This window comes from Camponotus vicinus, unplaced genomic scaffold (assembly GCF_025532165.1).
Source record: "Camponotus vicinus isolate PSW18456_S1 unplaced genomic scaffold, iyCamVici1.0 SCAF_13, whole genome shotgun sequence".
NCBI classification, from domain to species: Eukaryota; Metazoa; Arthropoda; class Insecta; order Hymenoptera; family Formicidae; genus Camponotus; species Camponotus vicinus.
The window spans coordinates 15,337,812-15,363,247 of record NW_028141949.1 but is presented as its reverse complement, the minus strand read 5'-3'; the positions used below and the strand labels follow the sequence as shown (position 1 = coordinate 15,363,247).

At 37.2% G+C, this 25,436-nt stretch overlaps 2 protein-coding genes across 21 annotated transcripts in view; both read left to right on the top strand.

The window, feature by feature from the left end:
• The window catches only part of LOC145964331 (uncharacterized), a 31,212-nt gene extending 16,446 nt beyond the window's left edge, over positions 1-14,766 (top strand). For 3 of the 7 annotated variants that reach the window (XM_083086966.1, XM_083086965.1, XM_083086970.1), the window contains 20 exons: positions 48-350; positions 436-602; positions 659-943; positions 1,017-1,197; positions 1,297-1,511; positions 1,599-1,883; positions 2,742-2,916; positions 4,499-4,839; positions 4,993-5,221; positions 5,336-5,533; positions 5,618-5,821; positions 5,924-6,087; positions 6,289-9,084; positions 9,323-9,500; positions 10,324-11,028; positions 11,361-11,546; positions 11,774-12,283; positions 12,741-12,838; positions 12,918-13,098; positions 13,230-14,766. In XM_083086966.1, coding sequence (XP_082943092.1) covers positions 48-350; positions 436-602; positions 659-943; positions 1,017-1,197; positions 1,297-1,511; positions 1,599-1,883; positions 2,742-2,916; positions 4,499-4,839; positions 4,993-5,221; positions 5,336-5,533; positions 5,618-5,821; positions 5,924-6,087; positions 6,289-9,084; positions 9,323-9,500; positions 10,324-11,028; positions 11,361-11,546; positions 11,774-12,283; positions 12,741-12,838; positions 12,918-13,098; positions 13,230-13,342 — 7,514 coding nt within the window. In that variant the 3' untranslated portion in view covers positions 13,343-14,766. The remainder of the gene's footprint in view (positions 1-47; positions 351-435; positions 603-658; positions 944-1,016; positions 1,198-1,296; positions 1,512-1,598; positions 1,884-2,741; positions 2,917-4,498; positions 4,840-4,992; positions 5,222-5,335; positions 5,534-5,617; positions 5,822-5,923; positions 6,088-6,288; positions 9,085-9,322; positions 9,501-10,323; positions 11,029-11,360; positions 11,547-11,773; positions 12,284-12,740; positions 12,839-12,917; positions 13,099-13,229) is intronic. The other 4 variants (XR_014436420.1, XM_083086967.1, XM_083086968.1 and 1 more) reach the window with 4 other exon arrangements.
• Positions 14,767-18,066: 3,300 nt separating this feature from the next.
• Positions 18,067-25,436, top strand: part of Sls (sallimus) — an 83,007-nt gene continuing 75,637 nt past the window's right edge. For 7 of the 14 annotated variants that reach the window (XM_083086949.1, XM_083086948.1, XM_083086946.1 and 4 more), the window contains exons 1-13: positions 18,087-18,561; positions 21,592-21,634; positions 21,718-21,992; positions 22,127-22,344; positions 22,424-22,645; positions 22,809-23,152; positions 23,228-23,576; positions 23,644-23,882; positions 24,028-24,257; positions 24,328-24,471; positions 24,545-24,802; positions 24,922-25,065; positions 25,157-25,429. In XM_083086949.1, coding sequence (XP_082943075.1) covers positions 18,426-18,561; positions 21,592-21,634; positions 21,718-21,992; positions 22,127-22,344; positions 22,424-22,645; positions 22,809-23,152; positions 23,228-23,576; positions 23,644-23,882; positions 24,028-24,257; positions 24,328-24,471; positions 24,545-24,802; positions 24,922-25,065; positions 25,157-25,429 — 2,875 coding nt within the window. In that variant the 5' untranslated portion in view covers positions 18,087-18,425. Of the gene's footprint in view, positions 18,562-21,591; positions 21,635-21,717; positions 21,993-22,126; positions 22,345-22,423; positions 22,646-22,808; positions 23,153-23,227; positions 23,577-23,643; positions 23,883-24,027; positions 24,258-24,327; positions 24,472-24,544; positions 24,803-24,921; positions 25,066-25,156; positions 25,430-25,436 lie in introns of all 14 variants that reach the window. The other 7 variants (XM_083086954.1, XM_083086951.1, XM_083086950.1 and 4 more) reach the window with 5 other exon arrangements.

Genomic DNA, 25,436 nt, shown 5'->3' with positions numbered 1-25,436 from the left:
TATATTGTTTTCGATATGTACTAATAATTTAAAATTCTCAATTTTAGAAACTATCACTGAAGAGCAACCGAGCGCTCCCGTTTTCGTGAAAGAATTGTTACCCTCTTCTGCGAGGGAGGGAAATTCACATAGATTAGAATGCACCGTTGAGGGAAATCCTCTTCCAACAGTGCAATGGTATAAGAACGACACCAACATTGATAATTCTCCGGATTACGTCATCACTTTTAATAATGGGGAAGCTGTTTTGAAGTTTGATGAAATTTTCTTGGAGGATAAAGCCTTGTATACCTGTAAAGCAACGAATCGATGGGGGCAGTCGTCTACTACTGCTTCTCTGGACGTAGAACGTAAGATTATCACTTTGTTTTATTAAGAAAGAGAAAGAGAGAATTACGCGTTTTTTCTTGTTATTTATATAGACATTGATTTCAGCCGCGCAAATTTCCACCAAGAAACCATATTTTGTGACACCGTTATCAAACGCTATGATCAGGGCAGGGCAAAGGGTGAAATTGGAGTGCGAAGCTAAAGGAGAACCAATTCCCGAATTAAGCTGGGCTCATGATGGAAAACCGATTGAGGAAACTAGATATCATAGGGTAAATTATAAGGTATAAAATTGATTTAGCAGAAATTATTTAACTTTTTTTTTCAGATTCAAACGGACGGTGCACGAACAAGCCTAGTCATCACGGAAGCATTTCTAAAGGATGCCGGGTGTTACACGGTGATTGCCAAGAACGAAGTCGGAGAGGCTACCGCGTCTTGCATCGTTTCCGTAAAAGGACGTTTGCTTCACGAAACCAACGAGTCCGATATCATTTGCAGCGATACGGAACTGATAATTCCGAAAATTCAATTACCTCTGCAGGATCTCAAGATACAAGAGGGGCGATCGGCTAGATTAGATTGTGTGATTATAGGTCAGCCTGAACCAGAGGTAAACTTGTTTACTCGCAAAATTAATCATCTAGCAATTTAATTCTTTTTCAATCAATTCAATTATCCTGCAGGTGATATGGTATCACGATGAACAACCCGTGAAGGAGTCGTCAGACTTTCAGCTACTCTTCCAAGGTGACAGATGCTCGCTAGTTATTTATGAAGCTTTTCTGGATGACGCTGGGGTATACAAAGTAGTCGCCATCAATTCTGGCGGTGAAGCTTCTAGTCAGTGTACATTAACAGTTACACGTACGTACTCACAAAAATACTCAAAAATAACAAAATACTTTCTTAAAATAATTAGAAGTTTAATTTATTTTATATAAATATTTTTATTTTTATTTACAGCTACATCTCACATCTCGGATGTAATCGATCGAGTACAGGAAACGGAAGAAGTCCTCGTTGAAGGTTCCGCGCCAAAGTTCGCTAGACTTCCGACAGATTTGCTTGTGGCTGAGGGCGAAGATGCGATTTTCGAATGTGCCGTGACTGGAGAACCTAAACCTGATCTGAAATGGTACTCGGACGACGGTGAAGTCACTCAAAGTGAAAGAATTCTGGCGAGTATTATATTCGGGATAGATTGCACAATATCTTATATTTAACGTGTTTAATCAATAATTATGATATGTATATAATTGTCGCAGATTAAGAAAAAGGAAGATGGAACAGGGCTTCTGAAAATTTTGTCAACGATACCGGAAGATAAAGGCAATTATGTGGCAAAAGCCATAAATATACATGGCGAGGCGAAAGCTTTCGCCAGGCTGGTTGTGAAAACGCTCGGTGATTTTAAGAGAAACGAAGAGTTTATTCAAATGGAAGAAAAATTAATTCGACCGGCGTTCAAAGAAGTATTCGAAGACCGAAGAATCCCCGAAGGTATCTCGACAAAATTTGAATGCATCGTCATCGGTAAACCTTCTCCCAAGGTATATAAATCTCATATACAGTAAAATATTTTATCCTCAAAAATAGCATCTCTTATTGAACTTATCGAAAAAATGTCGCATACAACAAAAATATCCGTATATTTTGATTAATCAGTTATATTAAAAATGTTTTTAATGGATGGATAAAAAAGATTAGAGAGCATAATCTATTAATCTAAAAACTACAAATGCACAAGCACTATTATATTTATTATGCGATTTTTTGACAAAATACGCTTTGTAATTACTCTTGTAAATGTAAAGATAATAATGAGACATTAGAATAGAATATCATGAGATTTAATAAGATTAATCGATTTTATAATTATAATCGAGACAGATTGGTAATAACGTAAGCGATATCAAAAACACATAACATTAATATATAAATAGATTTAACAAATTCGTATGTGTTTATATTGCGTGTAAACTTACTCCAGACCTCGTACAATAAACGTGAGTAAGAGAAATCATTTGACACGCGACTCCTGAAATGGTAGTCGTTTGAAATTTGTATGGATCGTGTAAACAATCTAGATGTAAGAGGTTGGCCAGCCTGTCAGGACGGAGTAAGAATAATTTCGCTACCCCCGACGAGTTATATTTAAACGTGAACAATATATATCTCAAAGCCACGATTGCAGTCGCGCCGCGAAGCGTAAGGTGGAACTTTCGACGCGGTGCGAAGCGCCGTGATCTTGTCAGGTACCATGAACTTTGCCAGCATTCAGTCACCCCATCAAAAAAAATTGTAAATTGTCGAATATAACAAGGAAATTTGTTCTTGCACGCGCGCGCTTATTCATTATATCTCCCACTGCAGTTGATAAATTTGATTAGTGAGATTTTTCTTTACAGATTCAGTGGTTGTTTAATGATCGGCCGGTTCATGGAAAAGATTTCCTAGTTTCCGTTAGCGGAGATCGGCAAGTTTTAACGATTCCTGAAGTCGGAGATGCGCACGTTGGCACGATTTCTTGTGTAGCGGAAAACGCGGCTGGTAAAGCGACTTGTAGCGCTAAAGTGGAAATTGGTAAGTGACGTACACATGCACTTTTATTTTGTGTTTCATTAATTTTTTTTTACTAATTACTTTATATAAGAAAATTTACTAATTACTTTATATAAGAAAATTGCGTGTATCACTAGTTACTCCATTTTTTTCTACCATAATGTCGCAAAGAATGCATAACGATGCCACAAGTTATTAATACTCTTTACCCAGTCAAATGTACCTGTAATGTATGTGTAACGCCAATTGTATGCCTTTAATTAGAAATACCTTAATTTAGAAATTTAATAGTGTTGTTTGTCTTTTTAAAATGTTACGTGTTTTTGCTTTGACATTGCTAAGCATGTATATGCTTGATGATCACCTTCATATATATTGCATTTATAGCGTGACCTGAATATATAAATTTACGCTTCCCTTCGCTCTTGCGCGCAGAACATTAGAGCATCGCGAGTATAGATATGAGAATAAACTTAAGAGAGAAAACTGGGATCATATTTCGAGGCAAAAAAATTTGAAAAATATTAAGAAAACAACAAAGTCACTCAGCACTTCTTCCCCTCACCTGTTTCTCTTCCCCCCATCATGTATACGCAGAAACATGTGTTATTTTTATCGATGCGAATTCTCGGCGCATAGTCTGCTCCTGAGTCGCTAACTTTAAAGAATTACATTTTCGTAGCAGAGAGCATCGTTCTCTGCTCGATGTTCGCTTCATCGGATAATTTTGCGCGATGCATACGGGCATATTGTCTTTATAACTTATAAAAATATTTTTTGAATACTGATAGAAAGACTAAATTGATAAATTTAGTTATCAAATTCCTTAAAGAATGTCGATTTATTAATATAATATTAAAATATTTCATTTAGTTATATAATTAAATATTTAAAAATATGTACAAATTTAAGAAAGATTACGTTAATATCCCATAGTGCATGCTCTATAAATTTATTAGTTTTTTCAATTAATGAGAAGAAGAGACTCAGGATAAATATATATACGAAAGAGAGTATAAAGTAACATCGTTTATTGGATGTCATGCATATTATGCGCGCATCAATAAAGAACGCAGAGTGACAACGATAAATTGGGACGATCGTCCGGGGTTATATATCGCAGCCGAGTGCTCGATTCACCTATTACTAGGTGAACGATACTATTTCTGTCGTGGATCGTAGGCAAAGTATTTCGTTACTTCTCTGGGAGCACTTTGGCTTTGCGTTTAGTACGTTCCAGCACTTTTTATCTTTAATATTTTAAATTTATATACATGAAGTGCACATGTTATATGCAATTAAAATAAGATATAATTAATTTCGTGGAAGTGATTCGGTTGTGTACCTATCTTTTTATTTATCTGTTAATTTTATTAATTATTGTTTGGAATTAAAATATAGAATAAAAAGATAAAATATTGAAATAAAAATAAAATGACAACGATTATAAAAATATTGATTTAACAGTCTTTAATAACATGAATCGAATATATACTATTTTTTTTTTAATTATCGGTCGTAATATCTGCCAAAGTATTTTATCATTAACCGCGCATCAGAAGAATGTAATTAACTTTATTGACATAAGTGGATTAAATTCTAGATAGCGGATCAGTGAGACAGACTGCAGGTGAGATCGAAGAAGTACTCGAGTTGGTTCCACATTTTCCTGCAGACATTATGCATCCTGCAAGCAGTAGCGATAAGCACTTCGCAAGCGAGAAAACGTATCATGAAGGCGGTAGCGAGAGTCAAGTGCTAACGAAAATGTCATCAACCGTCACGCATTCCTCGTCAACGACGACGAAGAAGGAATTCCTATCGTCATCTATGACTTCCTCTTTATCGCAATCCGGACAAGAACCTACCAGTGTTTGCACAAAAACAACTGTACAAAGTTCGGAGCAATCTACTTCGGAAGACGGAGCACCACCTGTCGTACAGGTAAATATATTCAATACATTTGTATTACATTTGTATTATACTATGCAGTATTTTTTGTGAAAGTAGTTGTGTTCCTTTTCATCTTATTATATCAAATATTTATAATATAAACATCGTGTGGCATTTATTAATTGAGATTATTATCTTCAATAGTCTCACAAAATCGAGGAATTCGAAAAAATAATCCAGGATCGGCCTGGCGAGATGCGACAAGAGAAAACTGTTCTCGTTTCTGAAGAGGCGGAAGGCATGAAACGTGACATCAAGGCGAATCAAATTCAGAAGCCATCTCGGAAGCCGGTAGCGCCTAGATTCGTCTCGCCGCTTACAGGAATGATTGTCGATCAAGGAGAAGACATTGTTTTCGAGGGTATTATCGATGGTGAGTGCAAGTAAAACATTCTAATTGTGTAAAATTTAAAAATTGCGATTTTTTTTTATTAATATATTTATGATTATTTCTTTTATCATTACTATTACTATCGGTTTATTTCAGGTTTTCCGCAACCGACGGTTCTATGGTCAAAGAATGGTCAAGAATTGACAGTAATGGATAATGTGAAAATCAGTTATGCCCATAATCACGTGAAATTGGAACTAAAAAATGTCAATGTGAAAGACGCTGGACGTTATACTTGTACAGTGAGCAACGATGTTGGAAATGCTAGTAGTACAGCCGATCTCGTTGTCAAAAGTAAGTGATACGTGTATGAATTGATTGAGAAAGATTATACATACATATGTAGAATTATGTAAAATAATTTATTCTTTATTTTAGAGACAATATTTCCCCCGGTTTTCGGTAAACGTCTCAAGGCTCAAGTAGCGAAGAAAGGCGATCGAGTTATTATGGAAGTAGAAATCACCGGTATACCCGATCCAACGGTCGGTTGGTATAAAAATGACGTGCCGATCAATGAACGACCACCAGAATTAAGAATTACTCAACAAGGAAATTGTTACACATTACTCATAGACAAAGGTACGGAATTATTACATAGTTGATTCAGTTTTTATCCACTATTTTCTTTCTATTTTATAGTTCTGTATATTTGCAATTTATTGTTAATTTTGCATTATACAGTTAAAGAAGATGACGCTGGCAAATACATGGTACGTGCGACGAACGCCGGTGGAGAAGCGCAGAGCATCGCTGATGTTGCAGTTTTTGAACCAAAGCCCGATACGATGGTCGAGGTGCATAAAACTGTCATCTACGAAAACATTCAGGATAAAAGTGCTGTTCAGGTATTTTATTATGTTTCTTGTACAAAAAAATTTACTTTATATAAATTTAAATATATATATAAATTTAAAACTAAATATAATTTTAATATATTCTATAATATGAAAAATATTGGATATAAAGTTTAATGTTCTTTACATTAAAAAGAGATGATGTTTAATCGTTAAGAAATGTTTGTACAATTATAATTTATTTGCGCTTAGTCCAAGGGGAAGGAAGAAGAAATATCATCGAGTATTTTGACGAGCGAACAGATACCAGCGATCCAACCGAGCCTATTATTCAAGCCAATCACGACACCATACAAAATCGACACAATCGACACTATACAAAAAATCGATGGACCGGAGATGAAGGCTAGTAAATCGGAAACGATCTCGTCTATTATCGAATCTCACGAATCCGAAACGAAAACGGAACAGAAGTTTCATATGAAACTAGAACATAAAACTCCATCGATCATGGAGTCCAAGTTTCGAACCGAGCAAATCGCGATAAAGGAAGCTGACGAAAGAAAAGACGTTTCAAAGCCATTGATAACAACGGAAGAGAAATCAACGATCGAAAATGAAAACATAGAGACGTCTACGATTGCAAAGAAAGATGCATTGAGCTTTTTCGAATCTATTACGAAAGAAAGCGAGGCTGTGCCAAAAGGACCAAAGGAAATGATTAAACTAACAGAGGAGGGGCAAGTTCAAGAAGCTAAAGTTGGAAAATTAACGAAAAATTATGAGCAAGCAACCTTTCAAGAGGTAAAGAAATCGACAGAAGCAAGACCGTCAGAGTTTCAAGCAACAAAGAAAGCCGTTCAGGATATTTTCACTAAATTGGAACAAGGACCATCATCACGCGGAGTAGAAAATAAACTGTTTGAGTTTCCATACGAAAGTTTTAAGCCAACGGAAATAAAAAAAACGGCGGTGGAGGAAAGCATAATCTCTGATTCGTTCATTTCGCAAACAGAAAGCTCCGAAACGATGATGAAAAGTTTCAATCTGGTGCCGGAACCACCTCCCGAGATATGTTACATGCCAAAGCCAGGGGAGGCAAAAAAAAAACACCCTGATGTATTCGTCAAGGCAAAGCAGCTACAAGAATCCTTTGACAAAACACTTTCCCCAATAGACGCTCCTATCGGAGGCGTGAAGATCTTTCCTACTCCCACTCCGAAAATACCGGAACCTACTAAACCTGTGGAGCCCACATTTACGATACCACCACCGTTCGAACTTGAGAAAAAAGAAATATTCGAAGAGACATGTATAAAGAGAGATGCATTTGAAGGAAAGAAGGAAAGTAAATATTTTAAGGAGGAAAAGCTGGAACCATCGAAATACGCATCTGTATCCTCAACGTCTGTTTTGAGAAGTACTTCTCCTAGCAGACCATGGTCGTCGTCATCGGATGTGGAAACTAAGTCGCATGTATCTACGGACTTGTCGGAATACAGATGTCACTCGGCCGCCTCTAGTCAAGAAGTCCTGAGGGCAACGTCGCCCAAACCATCCGCGGACGCACTGGCGATGGAAAAATCCTGGGCGAAGAAATACGCGGATTCGAATAGAAAATCGTGGCCACCTCAGGTCGAATCCACTCAGAAACGCGAATGGAATATTCCCGTTGACGAATATAAGAGCTCCTCGAGAGAATTTACGCGGAAGGTCGAGGAGACGCCGCAAGGTGAAATAAAAAAGATTAGCACGGAGTCATCCGCTAATGTGGAGAAACGCTCGTGGAGCAGTACACAAGAATTTACGGAAAAGATAGCGGAAGGATCTCTGCCTACGTCCAAACTTGGTCCGATAATTTATAATGCCGAGACGATTAAAGTCGATCATACTGTGAATCCTGCACAGGAGAAGGCTCTGCTCGAGAAATACATGAGTCAGTATAATGTAGAAAAAGCGGAAACGATACAGAAATTTGAAGAATTTAGCTCGAAACGCTTGACAGAAGATAAAGAGTTAAAGGCACCGGGCTTGGTAAAAAAAGTCGAACCAGTCATAAAATCACTCGCGACATCGCATCATCTTGCGGAAACAGAAATCGATTCGATCATCCTTGAACCAGGGTCACCTCCGGAAATTGGATATATTCCACCACCCTTTGTAGAAGAAGCTCCATTGGAGCATAAGATAGAAAAGAAAGAAGAACCACCTGTACTTCCACCGAAAGATGCACGTATCACGCCGCCACCTATTCCAGCCAAAAAACCGGTCAAGCTCTCGACGCCGGCTCCGTCAAAATTCGTCAAGGGTTCGTATGAGAGCGATTACGAGTCTGATTTCGAAGGTCGTCCGAAAGCAAAGTGGAGGCCATACGAGAGCGATAATGAAGAGCCGCACTATCGAAGAGTCCAGGCACCTGTTTCGAAACAACCGACGAGACCGAGATCTACCGAACCCGAGCCACTTCCTCCCTCAAAATTCGAGTCCCCCGCGCTTTTCACGGGACCGTCCAAATCGCTCGTTACTACAGAATCTTCCGAAAAGACAATGAAAAAGACGACATTTAAACGACACGAGAGAGAATCCAAGCAGCAGCAAAGCTCGATTCCTTTGAAACCCGGCTCTCCACCGACTTATATGCAAGCGACAGCAAAGAATAACGTTCCGAAATCTCCTTCCACCAAGAAACCGGAATCTCCGAAATTCAAGACAAAAGTTTTTCAGCAGGAAAGCGGTTACATGGCGGACACAGATGAGCCATTCCAACAGAAGGCTTCATCTACGACAACTACGACGCAGAAATCTTTTGGCAAACGTGATGGTTCTTCAACGATGATGCACACGGAGACTCGTACCACGGAAAGTAGGACGAAATCCTTCGAGAGTCACAGTTACAAATCTGATCATTTACAAAAAGAAGAATCTTCTTTCGTTTCGTCACCTATTTGTACACCAACGCCTCCCAAAGTTGTTCAACAACAACACAGTTCGCTCGAGAAGAGTTTTTCTTCGACGAGCGGCGGTTTACGCAGATTCGAATCCTTGAAGGTTCGACATTTTCGAGATGCGTGTGTCACTTCGAATGTTGTTATTTTATGCTTGCCTAGAAAGTTAAAACATAATAAATAGAGCGATAAATTGCTATGAAATATTTTGTAGCCGTAGACTTTAATATGTGTGCACATTAACAATCGGAATGTATTAAAAATTGTGTGTTTAATATTTTTTGTAGCACAAAAACTTTATATACAGAAATTAAGTCTCTTAATGAAATAATGTTTAACAGGAAACTGGGCATTCCATGGATCAGTCGTACAAAAAATTGGAACCAGTGGAAAAGGTCCTACCAATCTCTCCGAGTCCTTCGAAGTTTGTGAAGGGCGATTTCCGCGAGAGCGACTATGAAAGCGACTACGATCGCAGAACATCGCCAAGCTTTACGAAATTTAGTGTCATCGATTCAGGTATTATGCTACTACTTTTTATTAAGTTTGACGCTTGAACTGAAATGTCCAGTATTGCGAGATTTTAGTATATTTGTTATATTTGCAGTTTTCATTTTATTACATTAATTTGAAAAAATTTTAAATATTTAAAACTGATTTTTATGGAGTTATTTATGTGTATATCATATTAAAAATCGTTTTATTGTAAATATGTTAGTAATAGACAGAAAAGAACAGAAAAGTGAACAATATAGAGTTCACGTAACTTAACCACTGTTTAATCCAAATTGCATTATTAATTTTATGTATTTTTAAATAGAAAGTAACCGTTACAATCTAACTTTTGCTTCCAGCTAATGATGTATAATTCTCTCGATGAGAAAGAGAATTTTACATCAAAGACACGTTTTCTTATTTCTCTAATTTTCTTTTTTATTTGCATGTTTTTTCTCTTCAGCGTTTCTTTGTGAAATAATTATTAAATTTTAATCTTCAACCCATCGCATTTATTTCTGCAAAACATGAATCGGCTGTCTATGAAATGCGCCTTCCACTCTTGCTTTATAACCGGTTTCATCATCGTGAGGTCGAGAAAATTCCGAGATGTCGTCGATATTTAATTGATGGACGTAATGTTTAGTACATATTGAACTCGAAACTTTGAATCTTGACTGCTCGGTCCTAACGAGGTCTGTGAAACCGAAAGCTGCTCTACTCTATTAATATAGAAATATGATGTATGTGCTCTTCTGAGGTGTGCTCTCTCTTCTCGTTTCGCTCTTTCCTCGAACATTTGTCTCGAAAATTTGTTTCGAACTTTTGGACAAACTTTTCCACATAGGAAAGCCAGCGAAGCTGAGCAAGTATCATACAGTAGCAGCAACACCGACAAAGCCGAAGACAGTTCTCTTACCCGGTTCTCCGCCGGAAATCGCGTATGCGCCACCGCAGCAACCGCAACAACAGTTTTACGAGGCGCATACAAGCGTGCCGTTTACAAACGCAGTGGGCACAGAAACCAAGAAAACAGTTAAGATGGACGAGTCGACGGAGACCACCAGGAGAATCGTCACTGTCGAGCAAACGAGCCGCGTCATCAAATTCGGCGACACCGCGCCGATCCCGAAACAGCAAACGAATTATCACGTGCCTGTACCGAAGAAATTTGTGCAGGGACAATTTCGTGAATCTGATTACGAGAGCGACGTAGACTCCGGCAGAATTCGGGCAAAATGGACCCCGGCTGATAGTGATACGGAGGAGCCGTATTATCGAAAGGTTCAACCACCCGCGGCAAAGAGCCCGAGATTATCAAGCACTCCGATTAGGCAGACGCGCGTCGTGTCGCCGATGGAATTTGACAGCGGTCCTCCAACAACATCGTTGACGTCGCAGATTCGCAAAGAAGATGTAGACGGAACGATTAGTCATCAGAGATATCAGCAGCAACGAACAGCTTCAGGAAAGAGCGATGGCACTTTGCAGCCTGGTTCGCCACCCGAATACGGATTTATTTCGAGGAGCGACGTAAAAAAAGCTGCGGATCGTAAGAAAAATCTTAATATGTCACGTAATGCTTTCACGTAGACGATCGTAGAAGCGCAGATGGTAGAAGTATATTTTTGATTCTCGACAATGGTGGATAATTACACATAGATTTTCATTATCACTTTACATCTTCATTTGGCTTTAATTAATCTTTGGGTCGATTTTCAGTTATCTTTCTTCTTGTAATAATTCTGTAATTCTTTTCGTTGTACATGTTATTTTTTTTTCACCTTATTGGGTTTTTATTTGGTCACAATTTCTCTTTCGTCTATATGCGGAAAGTGAATAAATCCTTTTTTTCCGTAATACAAAGCTCTGAAACGTTCGCAGACATCGCGTCACGTCACATGAGTGATATGACAAGCAGCTTCAAAACGAAAACCGAGAAATTCGTGAGTGATATCCAGTCGGACTTGAGGCAGAGCAAGCCGATTCTGAAGCATCCTGTCGATTCAAGGACGACGGATGGTGAGGAGCCAAGAACTTATAGAGAAGAATCGCGAGTCTCCGAACACGGTAATATAATAATATTGCCTTATCTTAATCTAAAAGACAGATATGTAGTAAATAGAGAAATGTATATAGTAAAAGTATAACATACACACATACATTCACACTTAATACATAATTTTAAAATATACATAGCAGTAAGACACTCTGTCTGCGCGCATGTGCATGAATAGATTTATAAATATATTACATTTGAAAGATAATAAGCGTGTAATGCTCATTGGCGCAAACAGGAACAAAACAAATCGATCCGGACACTGGGCTCATATATTTCAAGTATGACTTTGGTTATGAATTCGGTATCATTTTGCCTGGTGAGGGCAAGAAAACGGTTGAAAGCAGTCAGAAGAGCATTCAAGGACAGAGACGCCCCAGTGACGTAGATGTACCTATAGTCCACGAATTTACCGAGAAGAAAGCGAATGGCTTCGCGAAAAAGGGCACGTTCTTGAATCGCCAGAGCAAGCCAGGAAGCAAATTTAGCAGTTCGAAGACTGTCAAATGGGAACCGACGTCGGAAAGCGAGTTTTCCGAAGCCGAGGACGCGAGACATCTCAATAAAAAGCAATCGAGTGTGGAAAGCTCAATGATGGCACCTCCGAGCCTCATCATACCTAGCTCCGTGTCACCGTCAAGATGGGATCGCATTACGCCTAGCCCGCTTTCTCTTAGTCCAAGTTTGCCGAGCCTATCTCCCAGACATAGTAGCGCTACCGGACCACCTAGCAATGTGGACTCTGCAGGTATAAGCCTGCCATCGCGAGAATACATGTTGTTGCCTTTATTAATTGTTTCCAGCACTTTTCTCGCTTCGATCATTCGTTGTATTATTTCTTTTTCTATCTTATTTCTCTCGTTGATTCTGGATTGCGATAACTTTTGTAGTTTTCATTAGAATTCTTATGCTCTTGCTTTTCTGATTGCATTCGGATTCTCTTCTCGAGATTCTTATATTTACTGCATCGCAAAATGCAATTTAGGAATATGATTATATAGAAGAGGTTACATAGAAGAGGTAGTCTTATTTAACATTGATGTCAGACGCTTCTTATTTCTGTGCATGTTAATCAATCATCTTTTTAGTATTTAACAATTGGCTACTCGTGCCGGATTCTATTATACAAATCGCTCTAAATCATCTGATATTGTTCATTCTTATTATATAATATCTTTTTTATTAAATTTCATCAAACATCGTAGGCTCACCGTGGCCAACGAGCAATGGCGTATCATCGGCCAAGGAAGTAATTCAGCCTTATCTTGACATATTACCGAAAAAGGCTCCCACGTTCATCACGGTAATGTTAACAGCTTTTCGATAATCATCATGGATAATTGTTTGTATTAATAATAGAAATATTTATAATTATATTTCAGCCATTGAAGGATATCGCGGTAGTGAGCGGACAACCGGCTAGATTCGAATGTATCGTTCAGGCTGAACCGCAGCCTAATATCCTTTGGTCGAAGGATCGTAGGATCGTCGAAAATTCTGCGAGCCATGATATCCAATACAGAAATGGCGTTTGCCGTCTTACCATAATGAAAGCTTTTCCCGGTACGATATAAGAGTGATTATACTTTGTATTTATCCTTCCTCCACAATTTTTTAATAGGCATTACTTCAATTTATTTATTTTTATATTTTACTTGGATAAAATTCTTACATGTATATGTATTTTTTTACAGAGGATGCTGGAACTTATGCGTGCACGGCAACAAACAGCCTAGGTTCTACCGTAACTTCTGCTCATTTGGAGGTGTCAGGTAACAGACGATCTATATACACCCCTATTTCGTAAAGATCTGAAAGGACTGAATGCGAGGAGAGATGATATAATCGAGATAAATCGAGATAAAGGTGGTGGAAAAGTCAGTTCTTAACTTCGGTTTGTGTTGGTTTCGGATTTGTGCATCGTACCATATTTAATTATTATCTATGCAGTTCGCAGGTTAATGTGGTGGAGGAAATAACGATATACAATGCTCGGGATATTTCTTTATGCGAGAAAAAAATTCCTCTAAACGCTTGAAAATAAGCGAATATTCAAATGTCAAAGTGCTTTTTCTAGCTTGCTTTTTCTTGGAGATGAATAATGATTTATCGCGATATGAAAATACGAATTAAGGTGTTATAAAGTAACAGGACAAAAGCAAACTAGCTTTGTCTCAATGCGCATAATTATTTCGTTTTTATATATAGTTGTATATATGTACGATCTAATGTTATAATATGGAAACTAGTCAATTAAACTGGAGCGAATTAATAATAAACAAATCAAAATGAGAAGGATAAAAAAAATGTAAAAGAAAAGAACCTCATTGAGTAATGTCATGCCATTGGACAAGTTAAGGAAAGCTTTTGATTCCTCGCATATCATACTTTATTTCTTGTTTACACCTCATCTCCGTTTCAACTATTTTTTCCTCCAATTAAAACATTATATTTTCAATTTTTCTTTCTAAGCATATATTGGTTATTTTTTGCCAGCGTTGTTACAAGCTAGAAATACTCCTTTTTTGAAGTTAGCTTTATAGAAGCTAGTAAATAAAAATAAAACTTTCAGTAAAAGATAAAAGAGAAGTTCATACTTTAATTCAAAGATTTATAATATTATTTTAAATCATTGTCTCTCTATTTATGCATCGTGATATACTTTATTGGAACTAGTCAAATTATTTAAAAACAAAATAATAAGATTATATTGTTTATTTATAAGCATTAAATACAAATGCAGTAGGAGTATTCGATCGTCCTAAACGGCTTTTTACTTTGTAGTTTTACACATTTCCATATTAATTGTCTATGCTTGAAACATGAGAAATTAATGTTTTACAGCTAGATGAAATATGGGAATCTACTATGGGAGATGAACGGCTATGCTTTGAATCACTATGCTGTTAACTCCTTGCATAATTGGTAGTGGAGATATAATTCATATATTTAGATGTACAATCGATAATGCTACAGTTATGCAAAGCAATATTTCTTGAGAAATTTCGTAAAAGTGTAACATTCTAAATTAATTAAACGATTAATTATCAATATTCAATCGATGATAAAAAGACATTTTCAAAATAAGATTTTAATGTTTTCATATCTCGCAAGGAGTTAACTACTTATTAATATTGCTGTTCACATACATGGTCGCATATGGATACTTATATACTATGTAAATAAAAAAAGTGTGCTTTCTCTACACAATATAAACTTGGCTATGGTTTATGGGTAATGAATTATTTCATCATTCTTGCCTATGTTCCACCTTCCTTTTCTACTCTACCTTCGTAACTGCCTCCCTTTTGACATTACTTAAAATATTGTGATAGCATATTGTGATAGCATATTGTGTAGCATATTGTGAGGTAGCATTATTGGTGAACGGAAATTTAATAAAAACGTCTAATCATTTATAAAGTAACTAATGTAATGCAAATATGAAAGAATATCCTATGCTACTTGTCTATGCGAATAGAGAACAAATATCAGTATGATAAAAGTTCCTTATAAATTTTCATAAATTCTTTATAAACTAATAGAGAATTTTTAATACTAATAAAGATTATGAAATTTTTTATTATTTCTTTATTGAAAACATTTCTCTTTCATAACATTAATAATATGGCTATTATTAATAATTAATCATATATCTCGATCTTTTAATTACAAACTTTGATAATCCCTTAATTTTATTTTTATTTCTTTTATTGTTTTTTTTAAATTTTATTTACATATTATGCAATGTTGCGCGACTGATTGTCTATCTCATAGATAATTACGAGTTCTTTACAAAACTTGATTCTCTTAAAGAAATCTGTCAAGCTTTGAAGTTTGTCTCATGGGGACGGAACAATCTGTTGCAGCTCTTTTATAATTTAAGCGTTTTTAAAAAATCTTATAATTTTCTAATTGTATCTTATAATTAAATTATATATTGCTAATATTGTAATATTGTTTAGTATCTTTTTTACTTAAAACACTTATAAATTTAAAGTTAGAAAACCAGAAAACGATTAAAATATTACATCATGTCCAGCATATAAATGATCGAGTTTCATGAGAATATTTTTCGACAGTTTCTAGAAATTACAAAACTTGTGGGGGGGATTCATCTCTTGAAAAACGGATGATCTGGTATGAAAATAGGTGGTAAAATAATCTCGCGGAATGTGGAGGAAAATGTGAGTCGGTGATCCAAAAATATACGAAAGAAAAACAAGCGATGTTATATATATATATATATATAAAGGGAGGAAGAAAGAGAGTGTTAATCCATTTTCTTTATGATACGATTGCACAACTAACGATAATCATTCTATTTTTCCAAACACCATTGCTACTTTTACAGGCGCAACGTCATCAATATACGGTATTTATCGTAATCCGAAGGAATACATAATCGAACAATTTCCGCAGGATACGCCAAAATATGTAGCTTTAAGAGATTTATTCCTATCGCAAGATAAAGACATTACATCTACTACGGATTATAAACAACCGTACGAATCTCTTTACGATTTCGGATTCGCTATAGATTACAGGTACTTGCATCGATTACTCAATATAATCCGTCAAATTCAATATTACTCATTATCAAACTATCGTTAAATTATGTAACAGTTTCATAGAAGGAAACAATCGCGAGAATACGACTAGAGATTTCGATGCAATAAAGGAGACAAATTACATTGGACATGAATTAGATACCATCTACGCGAAGAATAAAACTGACATCGATGATTTATGTTTGGAAATCAAGCCTCCTTTGTACAGTCATGATGGAGTGCACAATGTGAAAAAGGGTAAGTACTTGAAATCGGAAAGTTTATCTAATATATGTAAGATAATAACATTGATCTTAGGCTATTCCTCTATTTAAAAATCTTCACAACAAGCACACATACAATTTTCAATTAGATTGCGCCGATTCTTAATGACAATTTTGCTCACCATGGTCGATCAAAATAGATGACAATAAGTTTCTGAAGTATATAAAGATCGCATTACTTTTAACGGTTCCAAAACATTCGTGTTCGGCATTTGAATCATAGAAATGCGCAAAGACTCCTCGTCATCTCGACTGATTTCACAGAATCTCAAAATAGATACGTCGCTATGCGGCATCTTGGACGAAACGTGGTGATTCACGCGTGACCCACCTTCTTGATGATCGTACCAATGTTTCTGGCGCGAAGGTACTTCCTTCGTTGCATGCATCATGATTGTTAACGTTCGCTTCTTTTGATATTGGCGATACAAAAAGCTGATTTGCGAATTAATTGCGATGCAAAGTATGCATTACATGAAGAGATGATTATCGTTAATGGATATGAATTGCTTGAGTGCACTGAACAGCATGTTTCGCTTCGATTCGTCAAAATGGCTAGGCAGGATCATTTCCATTGCTTATACAAAAGCCTACGATTATTTGAAAAAAGGAGAATACCTCTTTTTATTTAAATGCACGAGAAATTCTGAATTCTATTGAATTTGTAGTTGTGCGAAAAATAGATGATCTCGATCAAATTTTAATAAAAGATGCTCCCTATATAGTATCTCGAGCGGGGTTAAAAGTGTCCTAAAGAATGCGAGTCGTTATTTACGTATTACGGAGGCAATCCCCCGCGTTGTTAGACTCACTGATAGCGCATACGAATTTAGAATGTGGTTCGTAATGGCTGGACGATGCATTTTCAGAGTCGCGATCAAGGGTTGCTCACGCGGCTAAACTTGGTCGAGCCTATACAACTGGTATATATATTTTTTGTTACCAAATTTTACATCGAGAAAAAGAAAACAAGAGAACAGATCGAGGCCGATTATAAGAAAGATAGAAAAAGAAAAGAAAGGAAGGAAAATCGCAGACCAACGCATACTTGCGAATTAAAAAAAATCTGAATGTTTATAGATAAAGATTCGACAAAGAGAAGAAACGCTAAAGACACGCGAAGAAGGTGAAAAGAGAAAAACGTAGAAAGAAATGTACCTACGAGTGCGCATTCAAGCTTAAGAAGTGTTCGGCTTCACGGAGAGGAACGACGAAAGAGAGATGTAAGCACGGAGGGGGCAATAATGTGCAGATGCGTGGGCGGCTGTCAGTGAGCGCTAGAACGCTGCGTGAGACTTTTACCGCTCCTCCAATCGGTGATATACAAACGGATTCTTTGTAAAATGTATCTATAGCGAGCAATATTTGGATTTTGCATTTAATATTCTTTTCGTGTCAGCCGATTTTAAAGCCAGTCGTTATCAGAAAAATATTAAAATCGCAATTTTTGGAATAAAAATCTCTCTGCTATGTGTCTTGTCACATATTTTTATGATATGCATATAGCATTAATGTACTGTCTTACTCATTCGTATTCTTAAACATCGTGATATATAAAAATTGATGAAATCTTTTGCAATATGTCACGCTAACTGTAGTATATACGCTATATTTCTCTTGTTCCTCAGCAGTAGGTATCTTTGAACGTCCCCACCCTAAAGCATGTAACACCCTCTCCATCTCCTCGCGCTTTAGCCAAGCGTCAAGTCGTAACCCGTTCAATTCGCATTCGACCGACGTCTTGGTTTAAAGAATCACGGGGACAAGACTTTTGACGATGACTTGATTTCTGCCGACTGATTGGACTGAGCCGCGGTTATCAGCAGAATACTGCGCGTATTGCGGGGCGAAAAAGAGATAAGTGCGAGTGATTGGCCCGTCGTTGTGCGTCGAGAGTTTGTTCGTTAAATCTCGGCGAGTGACAAACGCGACGTTTTGAAAAAAAGAAAGAGATAAATACGAAGATCTCTGTAGATTCTTCTAGATTATAGTTAGCAGTTCATTAAGCCACGATTCTGCCGTTCGAACGACTCGTGACTTTGTCGGATTTTCCAAGATGAAGCGACAACAGTCACAAGAACAGCAAAAGCTACAGCAGCAACAAATCATGCAGGAACAACAACAGCAACAATACATCCAGCAACGGACAGAAAGACAAATTACGCGGCAACAGATTACCAGTCAGCAGAGAGGTCAGTTGCGATGTGTGATGATCATACTCTCGAATAACACGATCTATTGACCAAGAAGAGCTCGAGAGAAAAAAGCATGTTATAAAATATGCCACGTGAATTTATGAAATTAAGTTTTATATATTGCAATTTTTGGTTTGCAAAAATTTTTATTCATAGATTAGCGATATGTTATCATTTTTTTATCGAAATGAGATGAAATTTTGATATACTTTTGGCGAGTATCCCATCAACATATACTCATATTCTATTTCTGAACAAGGAGCACCGTTCGTGCGAGAGCTCTAAAGATAGTTCTCGCGCACTTCGACGTGACCGTCTCATAAAATTCTTTTACGCGCCCCCGAAGAAGGGTGACGTTGCGTTACGCGACCGCCATCAAGAGAAAACATATGTCTTGAACGTAATTTTTACAATTTTCTTCTGTTAACAATTTGTTATCTGTTAACAATTTTGGAGTAATCTTCTTTAATTCCAATGAATGAAAAAGATTTCGTTATTATTTCGAAAACAATTAAAGAGAAATTAAGATAATTTCTATATTTAGCTCAATATATATTATCAAATTAATCTGATTTTGAATATATTATAATGCTTAATTATTAAAAAGAAATAATATAAAATCTATAATTTTGTTTATATTGAGGTATTTTGTGAGAAAAATCTTTGTTTAGACAAAAATTAATCAGAAAATTTATACAAAAAGCTAAAGACCAAAACGTTGAATATTAAAACATAAATGCAATTTTAATATGCAAATAAATATCGCAACAAAAATTAATTTTTGATCATCTGATTAAAATAATAAAATATTATTATTTCGCAATTAAAAATTAAAGGTGGCATTATCTTAATCATGCCGATGAAAGTAATTGGAAAATCTTCAAAGTAAAATTTTCTTTAGAAAGACGTTTATTATGATCTTGTTGCGATATAGGCACGATGCCAAATTTTCAAAAGAGATCAAGATAAAAAGGCCATTTAATTATATGTTTATTATGTGTGTGAACAAGAAACGAAATCATATGAATTATATTTATTTGATAATGTTCTCTTTATTTATTTATTTTTCTCGATACTATAATATTTATACTAATTTATCAAAAGCTTCGGTTTTTTACGACGAATTAAATATAAATGATGTCACACAGAAAGTTTCTAGAAATTCTTACAGAAATCTAAGGAATGATGTTTTTGCGCATATTTCGTTTTGCGAATTAATATTTTGATATATACAAGATAGCGCGATTACAGATTTAGATTTCCGTTTTATCGATGATAGTTTCGCTAGAATACTTGCCAACTGCGTTATACGTTAAAAAATGAAGATAATGGATGCGTTGGCGTATTGTTGGCTGCCAAATGATATAAACATTGACAAATTTATGAATCTTGGTTGCATCGATGTGCATCGAAATGAATAGGATTATATTTCAACATGCGTAAAACTAAAAGACAATGAAGTACAGTAAGCGACTCCGTTACGCTAGTAGCGTTAAACTATTTTCCTTTGGTTGCGCAATGAAAGATTAAATATATTCACGTGTGAAAAAGCTTCATTAAAAACATTTACACAAATCCTACTATTGTGATACAAATATATTGCTTCACATTTTAATTAATGAAAAAATATACATATATATATATTTATAAATTAAATGGAGTAAATATCATACGATGATCTCTTTTCGCATCTCTCATGTATCTATTCACTTGTGCAAAAGATTCTGCAGAATCGGCTAATATTTACCAGTTTTTCAAAACTTGATTCGGAACAGCTGATCGCTGTCTCAGCGTCATCAGCAAAGTGTGTGACGAATAACAAAACTTACAATCCATCAAAAAGAAAATGACAGTAGGGGACGAAGAAGAAGAGTAAAAAAGGAATAATAACAGAGAGAGGGGAAAGAGACAACACGGTTGTTTCAAGTTCGAAATTTCGATATGCAAAAATATATCAAATGTCTTAACACTCGCGTAAAGTAGATGCAGACGCGAGATGAAGAGGAGAGAGAGCGTTAGACTCGGATTTTATTTTGGTCAGTGACTACCTTTGCGTAACGGGAAACGAGATTGGTCCGGGCACGCGTCGCGACGCCGCGCGTCGCGGCGCTCAGCGTCGAGCAAAGATAGTTGCGCCTAAAATGGCTCACGGTAACGTGATCCCCATCCGAATGCAAAAATACGATCCTGTGTTCGTAGCGTAAGAGTGTGCGTTACCTTACGTCTCGTTCGCCTCCTTCGCGGCCCCTTCGCGGCTTTCGTGGATCGCGGAGCGAACGATGCGTAGCTGCACATAGCAAAAATGATGAGTTTTAATCATGAAGGCATTAATTCATTAGCCTGATAAATTAATTAAATTTAAATGTGAATTCAGAAGGCTCTCTCTCACTCTATATATGATAAATTTTGCTTCAGAGGCAATCTCTGTAAGTGATTTGTAGAGACGCAAGCCATTTAGAGAGCAGTATCCATTAAAATCACACACACATGAAATTATATTTTTATATTATAAATTTAATTTCACTTATATTTTTTATCACTCAGAAAAAAATATGTAACTATTAGTTATCTTTTAAAAATCTCCCATTTATCAAACGAAACTATATATATGCTCGTCGTATTTAAATCGTTCTATATATTCGGTTTTTATGCGTATACGCATATCTTCCTTGTTGATGTATAATTCTTCTGTCGTACTTTCCAATTAGGGTAGAACGAATCGAGGAAACGAACCGTTGACGCCGTTTTTTTCCTGTCGCCGTTACGCGCGATGACGACGCCGCACTTTTTCATTAAGTTATGTCTACATCGGGACGCACCGTAAATTTAAACCAATTTACTCATTAGTCCGAAAGCAGCCCATTACAAATAGCATAAAGGAGTTTATATAGTTCTGTGACCTAAAAATAATCGGATCGAATACATACACGATTTTACATAAATTTGTTTTATTATTTTGATAATTTTAATTTTCGCATTATTTACTTAAAACTGGGTTAAAATTGAAACTTTTTATTTTTTCCGCAGTTCAAGGGGAGATCGTAACGCAAACGATGCCAACGGTACCAGTGTAAGTCATCATGATATACTTAATCATTATAATATTTTCAAGAGAAATATAATTGTTATTTTAATGTGATCTTTTTGGTGCAGATTTACCGGTAAACCTGGCGATCCATCACCGCCAATTTTCGAGCGAATCTTTAAAAATGCGAGATTCGCGCAGGGTGGCAACGCGATCTTCGAAGGCTGCGTCCGAGGTAATCCAAAACCAACGGTTTCTTGGACGCATAAAGGAATACCGTTGCTAGAATCACGAAAGATTCGTATGTCCTATGACGAATATACTGGAATTGTCACTCTCCAAATTAATCAGATTGGTCCAGGGGACGAGGGCGAGTACACGTGTAGTGCAAAGAATCAATATGGTAAGGGTTTCTTCTGTCAGAAAATTTAATTTTCATTTTTAGATATATTTCTTCTTCTTCTTCTCTAAGCATTTTAATAGAATAAATTAAGATTAAAATAAAACGATGGAAAAATTGTTTTCTTCATTTTCCAGGTGAAGCAATTTGTTCAGTTTACATACAACCAGAAGGATTCGGTCCTCCAGCGCAACAGCTGGCGGATAGTTATAAAAAGGAATTTACGCAAAGCACTCAGCTGAGTGAACAAAAAATGCAAACCGGCAGTCAAGTCTTCCAACAACGCAGTTATCAACAAACAATAGATAAACGAAGTTACGTCAATGGCACAACTACGAGCATCGAAGATTTTAAGGTATTATGACTAGATGCTTTCGTTACTTTGACAGGATAACGATGTTTAAAGTAACACTTTGTACTCTTTCAATGCGTAGGTTGATACCTTCGAATATAGATTATTGCGCGAATCGGAGTTTCGCGAATCGATTACTCGCCGTTTTGTGGGTGAAACTGATTTGCAAATTTCTACGACAGTCGATCGTACCTTAGGACCAGTTACCCCTCCGCAAATCACTCAGAAACCGAGAAATTCAAAACTCGTCGAAGGATCGGATGCCGTCTTCACTGCAAAAATAACCGGCAATCCTAAACCGAGAGTGAGTTTATCTCGAAAGAGCATTACAAAGAATATTACATTTAATTTTACTATTCAATTCTACTATTTTATTATTTAATTCTATAATTATTTCTGTCTCCGATATTTTATATAACTACTATTTAATATAACGTTAAATTACTTATGCTCATATGTTGCTTCAGTTAACTTGGTTCAAGAACGGCCAGAGAATCCGAGATTCCCAACGCGTGGAGACGAGTTATTCGAATCAACAGGCTACCTTACGAATCCGAGTCGCCCTGCCGGAAGATAGCGGTCATTATACATTATTGTCTGAAAATCCTCAAGGTTGCACCGTTAGCTCCGCTTACCTGGCAATTGAATCCAGCGATCAAGTAGATCAAGTTCCCTATCAAGCGCATCAAAGAGAATTTATTAAGACTCAACAAGTGGAATCGACCGAATCTATTGATTCTAGCAAAGTTTTGCCACCGAATTTTGTTCGCACCATCACGGACAGAGAAGCTACCGAAGGCAAGATGACGCGGTATGTCTCGACTTTCTACCTCTTTAATTTTTCTTTTAGCTAAAGAGATATCAACGAGTTATGTATTATTTTCAGATTTGACTGTCGCGTAACTGGTCGTCCGTATCCCGAAGTCACTTGGTATATAAATGGTCAACAAGTCGTCAATGACATGACTCATAAAATCCTTGTAAATGAATCCGGTAACAGTTCATTGATGATTACGAATGTGAGTCGTACCGATGCCGGTATAGTAACATGCATTGCTCGGAATAAAGCTGGCGAAACTTCCTGTCAATGCAATTTGAATGTTATCGAGAAGGAGCAGGTAATCGCCCCGAAATTTGTCGAACGTTTCGTTACAACAAACGTGAAGGAAGGAGAACCCGTTGTCTTTATGGCACGCGCAGTCGGCACGCCGATTCCACGCATCACGTGGCAAAAGGTATTATTTTCAAGTTCTATTCATTGTATTAATTACAAATTATTCTGACACCGATGACTTTTGATAGGACGGCGTACCGATAACGCCTAGCCCCGAAATTCGTATATCGAGCGATAGCAGCGGAACCTCGACCTTGGATATTCCATGCGCCAAGTTCTCCGATGCAGCCTGGTACCAATGCACCGCTCAAAATATAGCCGGTTCCACCGCGACACGAGCGCGGCTCTTCGTCGAGACGCCAAAAGGAACGGCCCCGGAACCAAGACGCCTGAACTTACCCCGACCAACGAAAGTCATCGAACCAGAGTAAGAGACTTTTCGGGAGTATTTAGCAAAAATTAATAGATTAATCGATATTTTCCATTTTTTTCCTCAAATTCTTTCATTATATGTAGCTTATATATATGCGCTTATAATAAGAAAATAAAATAACGTGAATAAATGTTTGTAGACCAGCACCTGGCCCCGAAGTGATTTATTTGAGACACGTGGAACGTGCCAAGCCTTACTTGCCGCCTTCTGAAGAAGATAAAATTTATCCGCCGCCACGTTTCATTATACCCTTAAAGGATGTTCATCAAATCGAAGGTGGACGAATTCACTTCGAGGCCAGAATCGAACCGGTGGGCGACCCCACGATGAGGGTGGAGTGGTATGTCAATGGCAAAGCACTCGATGCGAGTAAGTATAACATTTGCATCATCGATTAGAGTGTCGAATCAATTTAATTCATGATGACGTGCATTTGCAGGTTCCCGGGCGACTTCCATCTTCCGATTCGGTTTTATCTCACTCGATCTCATTAGCATCGTTCTTCAAGATAGCGGCGAATACTTGTGCCGTGTCGTGAGCTCTACCGGAGTCGCCGATTCTCGAGCCACCCTCAGCGTAACCCGTAAGTGTAAAAAGTATTTTATTTGCAATTGTTATTCACACAATATAAACTATATTAATTTCTCGTTTATTAGCACGCGCCACGATTGAACAAGCAAGCCAATACCCCGACAGTCTCCAGTACATCCAGCAGCTCGAGGATTACAGCAAGTACCAAAGGCAGGAGAGCGTGGAGGAGACCTCTTCACAGCGGCCGGTTTTCATCCGCCCGCTCCAGGATCTTGGTGAGCTACAGGAAGGTCGTAACGCCCATTTCGAGGCGCAATTGACGCCTGTTAGCGATCCCACCATGAAAGTGGAGTGGTACAAGGATGGAAAACCAATCACAGCCAGTGAGTATCGACATCCGGAGAAACATGATTACGATGAAACTATTAAAAATAAAATTGAAAAAGATATTTTAATATTAAAATTTTTATATTAAAGTATTAATATTACTATCGCTTTTTAGGTTCGAGAATCACTAGCATCTTCAACTTCGGTTACGTCTCACTCAATATAATGCACCTACGGGCTGAAGATGCAGGTTCTTATACCGTTAGAGCTGTGAACCGCTTGGGAGAGGCCATCAGCTCCGCGACTCTCCGTGTCTTCGGTGAGTTACAATTCTGTGACAAATAATTATATTTAACGGTATTTTTTCGTTATTCTCAGATATTAAAATTAATTTTGAAATGATTGCATAGCGCGAACAAGCGTAACAACAGACTTGGGTATCCCCGAGCAACTGAAATACATCGAAGCTGCCGAGGAATTGGAAGCGTATCAACAGGCGATGCATCAAAAATACGTGCAGGAGCAGCCTGAACCGAGCAGCCCACCGGAATTTAAATCGCCTATTAAAGATCAGAGCAGCATACGAGAAGGCGGATTTGCTCATTTTGAAGCGCACCTCGAACCAGTCGGTGACGCCGATCTTCGTGTCGAGTGGCTCAAGGATGGACGACCTGTAGAAGCTAGTGAGTA